At 41.5% G+C, this 8,535-nt stretch overlaps 1 protein-coding gene across 1 annotated transcript in view; it reads right to left on the bottom strand.

Annotated features, from left to right (window-relative positions):
• Nucleotides 1–1,033: 1,033 nt before the first annotated feature.
• The window catches only part of LOC119423340 (glucagon-like peptide 2 receptor), a 32,742-nt gene continuing 25,240 nt past the window's right edge, over nt 1,034–8,535 (bottom strand). The window contains exon 13 of the mRNA XM_037690717.1: nt 1,034–1,399. Coding sequence (XP_037546645.1) covers nt 1,034–1,399 — 366 coding nt within the window. The remainder of the gene's footprint in view (nt 1,400–8,535) is intronic.

The following is an 8,535-nucleotide window of genomic DNA, read 5'->3' on the forward strand; positions in this document are numbered from 1 at the left end:
ATATATATATACATATACATACTGTATTGTTGTTGTTGTTGTTTTCTTTGTTTATTTTGGTGTTGAGTGATTCCTGTCAAAATGGGAAAAATTTCCCTGAAATCAACAAACTTCTCATGTTTTGAGAAACCTGCCATTAGTTTCACAACAACTCAATATGGAAGCTTGCCAGACATGTCTCTGTTACCAGTTCAATGGTTTGGCCAGGTCTTCATGTTGGCTCTTCTGGGGTCACCCATGGCCCTCGTGACCTTTTGAGAGAAAACAATCTAGACATTCTAAAGAAATTAATCAGAGAGTTTCTGGCGCCATCTCAGGTTCCGAGCCATTCGTCTGCCTATCTGTTGCTCTCCTGTGTGAGGACACGTCCTCCTGTTGTCTCCCAGTGTCCCATCCAACAATAATTTGTATTTTAGATGCAATCACCCCTCTTGTCTGGGTCTAACCTAACCCTAACTCTTCATGTCCTTTTGACTGTCTCCATTTTGCTAAGATGGAGGCAGATCTGCTCTGAGGGACCAGGTTTGACGCTGTCATGCACGGAGGTTTGGTGTGAGGAGGCACCGTGTCCTGGTGGGCTCAAACTTCAGACCTCAGGTACCAGTGCAGTATGATGGTCTTAACTTCCTCCTAAGATTAACAGTCAACATGCCAGATTATTTCATCATCTTATTTCACCCGTCTCTAATTTCATGAAGATGAAATGAGGATCTTTATGATCAGAGGAGGCTTGTTTTGTCTGGATCAACTACAGAGAAATTGCAAGAGAATATGAAATGACGATTGCATTTGAGGGTTGAGTTATCATGGTGGGAAAGTAAAGGCATTTCAATTACATGAAAAATACCTGCACATCTCAGGAGTGTAACTTTAATCCCATTGCCTTTCAAGAACAGAACAAAAATATGAAGATGCATTTTTGTTCCTTAATTTATCCATTTTTATCTATTTTTTGGGGTTGGTTGGGTAAATGAAGACTGGTGAAAAAGTATTTAATTTATGTTCTTCCATGGGTGATGTAAAGCAGCTGGAATCAGAATTGGCTTTCTTCCAGAATCTCCTCCATGGTCTCTCCCGTTATCTCTCCATCACTGCTAGAAAGACTTTTTCTAGTAAGAAAGTCCAGCCCTGAAGCATCGTAGCCCTTTAGCCCCGAACCTTTCGCTTCTCCTGGTCCAAGCACCCCTACGCCTCCGTGCACAGTCACTTGGAGAAGTTGGGGGTGAGGTGCCAAAGTGCTGCCGATGTTGTAGGAGACGCACCTCTGGGAGCGCTGTGGGTGTCGCCCTCGAGAACGTTTCCACAGATGCTTCAGGTCCACGCCCGAAAAACAGCTTTGGGCCTTGAAGTGATTGGTGAACAAAAAAAGCTGCCAGCGCTTCTTTAATTCAGCTTGGACCTGTACAAGAACATGAGTCACAGTTTTTAGAAAAAAATAAAATAAATAAAAATATAAAAACAACCAAAAAAAAAAAAAATATATATATATACAGTGAACCCTCGCTATAACGTGATTCGCCTTTCACGGTCTCGCTGCTTCACGGATTTGCATCATGCATTGTGTTCTGCATTCTGATTGGCTAAACAGTCTGTCCAGTACAGTAGTTATTTGTAAAAAATTGTTTATACAGTACTTTTATTTGTTAAACAAATGCTTGGGCCTGTAAAAGGTTTTGTTCTTTGGTTTGAATGTATTATGGAGTATTTCATTCTATAATAATTGTAAAAAATAATAAAGGTTACTACTTCACGGATTTCGCCTATCACGGGTTCTTTTTGGAACGTAACCTCAGTGAAAAACGAGGGTTCACTGTATATACAAGTATATATACACAGTATTTATAATTTTGCCATCTTAAGATAATCAATCTTAAAATGTTAAAACCAGAAATATATGCTTCCTGCCACAAGTGACCCAAGGAGGCAAATGAAAGTGTCAGAGCTCACTGCTGCTACAGTTAGCAAGAAAACCTAGAGAATATCATAGAAAGAGGTAAAGTGATGGAAGTGTAAAGGTTTATAAAATACCCTTTGCATGAAATTTGGGGGACTGGAATTGTTTTAAGGCAGATGCAATCAATTTTTAATTAGGATTTATATTATTGGTCCTCTCAGAATAATACATTTTCTTCTTCAAATAGAGATTTTCTATTCCAGATGTTGCAGTTCTAGAACATGGCTGGTGCCGGAGCTGGTTCTTTTAAAATACAATTAAAAACCTGTTGGCTTCCCACAAAGTGAACTCCAAGCCACACTCGAGTGTCACATGAAACATCTCTTCCAGTAAATAATTGATCCTTCCTCTGCTGCATTCTGGGTAGAGGATCAAAGTGCAGAAAGAGACGTTATCTCAGATCACAGAGCTTGTGTCACTATGTTTGGCAAACAGGGGCGATTCTAAAATCTGATTATTAGGGGTACTTAGGCCCCAGAGATGACAGTGGCTCTTGGCTTGAACAACGCAGTGACCATTGGTATCTGAAGCATTTGTAACGTGTGTGTGTGTGTGTGTGTGTGTGTGTGTGTGGGGGGGGGGGGGGTGGTGGGGCGGGGGGGGGCGGGGGGGGGGGGGGGGGGGGGGGGCACAATGATGTGGGTTCTTGGGGTCCTCCCACAGAAAATTTTGAATAAAGTAGATGCCATTTCCCATATTCTGGTGTATTTTAACGGTTGTTTAACATCTAGTTTTACCTACACAAGTAAACACTTGATTCAATAAATATTTTAGAGTTAATGGCTCAACAAGACCTGCCTGACCAACAGCTCTCCTTGTGTGAATAGAGCACGCTCCACTTCTCTCATGCTTCCTAGCCAGTTGTAGGGTAAAGAGACAAACATGTAATATTAACACAAGTACAACTAACACAGTATGAACAACATTCAGGAGTTGTTTCTATAAGAACCTTATCAAATATTTTACGTGAATGGTATAATCGCTCCGCCCATGAGGAAATGCAACCGAGGATGGGCTAACCTCGGACAAACAAACAAACAAAGATAGTTGTAATGGTGGAGGTAGTGAAGCTCACAGTGTTACTTGAAGCATTTAGTGAGCATTTCTGCCTTATCAGCTAACTTTAAGGCAAAGAAGACAGGCAAGAAAAAATTCCAAGCTACTAATAATTTAAAATAGTTACTGCAGTGGACATTTTCATTCCGCAGAGCGATACAGGGCAAAAACTTGCAGTGAAATTCAGTATGTAAGAGTGTAAATTTTGCATTACACAACCTATTAAACACTGTACAAAATCAGTTTAGTTTCAACAAAGACTAAACTTACACAACCAGAAGTTAAAACATATATCTACATATAAAACACACAAAACAAAGCACAACTAACTTCAAGCATTCACCTTTAATTTAACCATTAAGCATACAATGTAATTATGACAGAAATGGAGGATTTACCTGCAGTTACCTTCGTACAGACAAACATGTACTTCCTGTTTATAACTGTTGTATTCAGCTGCTCATGGGGTCATCCACCGGCCTTTATCATCTTTTACATTTTTCTGAACTTTGTTTAGTTTGTGAAATGTAATAAACTGTATTCAACTCTAAATGCTCCGGGTAACATGTGTCTGAATTGTATGTTCTCCACTGACAACGTTTAACTATTTTCTCTGATTTTTCATGAAATCCCTCAGACCACAAAGCATTCGTAATGCAACACCCCAACAATGTTGTTGGATCAAAAGGGGGTGGAGCTCCTGCAGGTAAATGATGTTTTTCTTCAGGAAAAATTGTGATTGCTGATTGGTCAGTTGCTGACGAGCCTACTGGACTGATTGACAGGTGGCATTGAGGATCCGACTCATGCAAAAGAAATCATAGATTTTACTGGTCTGCAGTGGTGGGATGTAACTAAGTACAAATACTTCGTTACTGTACTTAAGTACATTTTTCATGTATCTGTACTTTACTTAAGTAGAGTTAAATGTGAGTACTTTATACTTTTACTTCACTACATTTTACATCAAGTATCTGTACTTTCTACTACACTACATTTCTATAACGCGTTGCATTACAAGTTACATTCATGTTGCGGCTTTTTGATTTGTTTGTTACTTTGAAAGTAACAAATGGTGAGAGGGGAGTTGGTCCATTGAATCACAGCAAAGTGGACAGGTAACGTTAGGCCTGCCTTCAAGAAGAGCTGGGCCAATTACATATATTTTAGTATATATATCATTAAGCTGGGTGCACCCACAGCACCACTAGCACACTCAAAATATATTCCACCGCAAGAGAGTCAGTCAGAAGATACACGCCACCCATGGCCTTATTGAAAGACTGCTCAGTACAACAGGACAGATTCTCCCAAAAGAGCCAGACTGGACTCAAAAATCTTTGAAAACAACTTCTTCTGAACTTGAACAAGAAATTCTTGCTGCAATATTAAAATGTGTCAGTTCATGGGATGTTAGGAGACAAGAGATGTCTCCAAATGGCTCGACACTCAGGTCCAAGTTTTAAAAATGGTGTCAGGAAGTTAAAATATTGTTCAATATTGACCCATTACAAGGTTGAATAGACAGTATTTTAACTAGAGTTGATGACAAACTGGAGTTGAAATATCAGTGGAAATGATCAGAGTCTATTCCTTTGTTAGTTGTGTCTAATGCCCCTTTTGTTCAGGCAGACAACTTTTACTTAAATGTGTTTACTGCAGTTAAAATGACACATTGGTTTTGCTTTGTGTTAAATAAAAACTTTCAAAGGTATAATCATTCCTCTTTCTTATTTTGATTAATGACATTTAACTCTGTAGGTCATCCCTGAAATTCTGACGCACAGAATCACAAGTCCAAGTGTGACTGGTGTCACAGAGTAAACACAATAAAAATATGTATTATCTGCAGCATTGTTCAGTAAAATGGCTCAACACTATTAATGCATTACAGAAAATATACATACGGTGGGCACACTTAAAGATATGTAGACCATTGCATTATGTAATTAGGAAGTACTTTTACTTTTAATACTTTAAGTATTTTAAAAGTAAGTACTTATTTACTTTTACTTAAGTAAAAATGTTAATGTGGTACTTCTACTTTTACTAGAGTACATTTTTGTCTGTTTATTTGTACTTTTACTTAAGTACAGTGTTTGAGTACTTTCTCCACCAGTGCTGGTCTGTTTAAGATTGTCATCATTTATTCCATTTTTATTCTAAATTTATTAAATATTTTGGTGAATCTAAGGTTTGAGAACTGAGTTTCCTTACAAAATCATAATGATGATCTTTAAATTTTTCAGGAGTGCTGAGTTAAAATTTAGGGGCGCTTGAGCACCCCCAAAAAGAGGCTAAAATCACGACTGTCGGCAAATATGTTATATTATCACCAATGTACTTTATGAACACTAGTTTAAACAACACTTGTGCATTTGTGAACACTCTGCTGTTGAGTTTTTGATCATATTTGTAACAATGCTAATGGAAGTTGCAACATTTTAAACAGGAGTCCTGTTTGCACCTGGGGCATCATGTAGTGCGGACGCACTAAAATGTGGTGTACGCCTTTTTCATGCAAAACTTCCGATGTATCAAGAATGAAATATGTGTGGAAATGTGAGCAGCCTCACGCCAACTTCATGGCTGGCGCATGCACGATGCTATGGTTATTGATCTGTTGGTGACACTTAGAGGTGATGCTGGGAAACTGCTAATCAGAGATTCTTTATTTGTCACACGCACCACATGTGGTGCATGTAGTGGAACTAAATTGTGTACACAGGGTCCCAGTTACATCCAACAAAAGTATAAAATGTAAAAGTAAAACAGTAATAAGATCTAAGATATGAACTAAGAAAAACACTAAACTAAAAATACCCTAAGTGTAATGATGGCAAAAACTACACACCGGACATACATGAGGAACAATTCATACATCCACATATATAAATTAGAGGAGTGGATATAAAATCCCTTTAACATCAACAGTTTTAGTGTTATTAGAGGATTTAGGATTGTTCTGGACCACGATGACAACTGGCTCATCAGCCATTCCAGTTTTCCAATGTCAATCCTTTTGGAACTGTGCTTGGAGATGCAGCCAGTCTTGGAGCACGACACAGTGAGGAGCCGTGCACTGCACGTGCCCATAAAGCTTCTGACCACACTGGGGTTCCTATAGCAACAGGGTCATTCAAGGGGGAGCTGGCAAATTGTTCAGGACTGAGCCAGTCCACCCTGAGCCAAGCCATGCCAGCTGTGCAGGATGGAATGATTCGTATGTCAACCAGGAATATCAAATTACCCACAATGCAGCTGAACAGACCAACATTAAAGCACAGTTTGCAGTGATAGACAATTTTCCTGATGTAATCAAAGCTATGAACTTCACACACATTGCTATAAAAGCTCCATCACAAGATGAATATGTTTATGTTAACAGGAAGCATTTTCATTCAATCAATGTACAAATTATTTATTTCTTAACCTTTATTTAACCAGGCAAATCCCATTGAGATCACAGATCTATTTTGCAAGGGAGGTCTGGGCCTGAAGGCAACCTAACATGCATATTTTTGGACTATAGGAGGAAACCAGAGTACCCAGAGAAAACCCATGCAAGCACGAGAAGAACATGCAAACTCCTGGTGAAGATTCTCAGTCATCCAGGACATGATGAATTCAAAAAGCGTTCAATACAAAAACAACTGGACTTTATTTGTAACAGAAGAGCGAAACGTCTTCTGTTACAAATAAAGTCCAGTTGTTTTTGTATTGAACGCTTTTTGAACATGCAAACTCCTCACCAAAAGACCCCAGGTCCAACCGGGGATTGAACCCAGCACCTTCTTGCTGTGAGGCAACAGTGTTAACCACTGAGCCATCATGCTGCCATTATACTGTACGTGATGCTCAAAAGCAACTAACCATCATTGTGGTGAGGTGGCCTGGTTCGATGCACGATCCATTCATTCTGATGAGCAGCATGGGTGGAACAGACTACAAGCTGGCATGATGCAGGATGGGGCCTTCTTGGTGACTAAATTCATTTCATAGTTCAGATATTATTCCACCTGATGCACATGGAGCCTGTGTGCCCACACATGTCAACCTGTCTCTATCGTATCATCACTAGTCTGACATGATCTGCTGTTTAGGTTTGAACCCACATGCAGGAAAGCAGGAGGACTCGGAACAAAAAAAAAAACATAAATTATTTATTTATTTAACAAAAACAAAGAGCTGATGGGGCAGCAAAACTTACTGAGATCACAAGTATATGACAAGTAGAGCAGACAGATCAAAACACCATATTAAGGACAAAGCCCAGATAACAAGGGAGTGAAAACAGGTAGATTAAATACAGACACTAATGAGGTGAGAGGAAGAACACCTGGGGTCATTGGAATTAGGATCAGCTGGGTATGAGGACGAGGAAAAAGACAGAAGTGCAGGAAAACACAGAAAACAGACAGACTCGACTCATAATCCCCCCTGAAGGGGCGGCACCTGAAATCCCCAAAGGGAGCCCCCACATAACTAAGGAGTGAGGGGAGAAGATGCAGGACAGAGGGCACAAGAAGAAGAACTCCAAGGACAAGAGAAGGAGAAATAAAAACTGGCAAGTAGGAACCTGGGAACAATGAAAAAGGAGAAGGAACACCCATGCCCGAGTTCAGGCGGATGGCCAGGAGACTATTTAGCGTGGGGCAGACATCCAGGTGGATAGTTGGGAGACCATCCAGAGGGGGATAGGTGTTCCAAGTGGCCGGCAGGGAGACCTTCCATTGTTTCTTAGGGGTGATGTCCCCCCTGACCCTCCCAACTGAGGCTGAAGAGAGAAAATGAGGCCAGTGACCCTGCAGCATGTGATGAGACTGGTGGTCACCCTGCAGCAGGCAATGAGACCGGTGACCCTGCAGCAGGCGATGAGACCAATGACCCTGCAGCAGGCGATGAGACCGGTGACCCTGCAGCAGGCGATGAGAACGGTGACCCTGCAGTAAGCGTTGAGACGTTAACTCTGCAGCAGGTGATGAGACCATGACTCTGTAGCAGGCGATGAGACCGGTGACACTGCAGCAGGTGATGAGAAAGGTGACTCTGCAGCAGGTGAGGAGATGGTGACTCTGCAGCAGGCGATGTGACCGGTGACTCTGCAGCAGGCGATGTGACCGGTGACTCTGCAGCAGGCGATGAAACCAGTGACTCTGCAGCAGGCGATGAGACCAGTGACTCTGCAGAAGGCAATGAGACCTCAGAAGCAGCAGCTGGTGTGGAGGCCTCAGAAGCAGCAGCAGGTATGGAGGCCTTAGAAGCAGCAGTTTGTGTAAAGGCCTCAGAAGCAGCAGCTTGTGTGAAGGCCTCAGAAGCAGCAGCAGGTGTGGAGGCCTTAGAAGCAGCAGTTGGTGTAGAGGCCTCAGAAGCAGCAGCTGGTGTGAAGACCTCAGAAGCAGCAGCAGGTGTGGAGGCCTTGGAAACAGTAGTTGGTGTAGAGGCCTCAGAAGCAGCAGCTGGTGTGAAGGCCTAAGAAGCAGCAGCTGGTGTGAAGGCCTCAGAAGCAGCAGCTGGTGTGAAGG

Source organism: Nematolebias whitei, chromosome 17 (genome assembly GCF_014905685.2).
Source record: "Nematolebias whitei isolate Nwh7 chromosome 17, NemWhi1, whole genome shotgun sequence".
In the NCBI taxonomy this organism is placed as follows: Eukaryota; Metazoa; Chordata; class Actinopteri; order Cyprinodontiformes; family Rivulidae; genus Nematolebias; species Nematolebias whitei.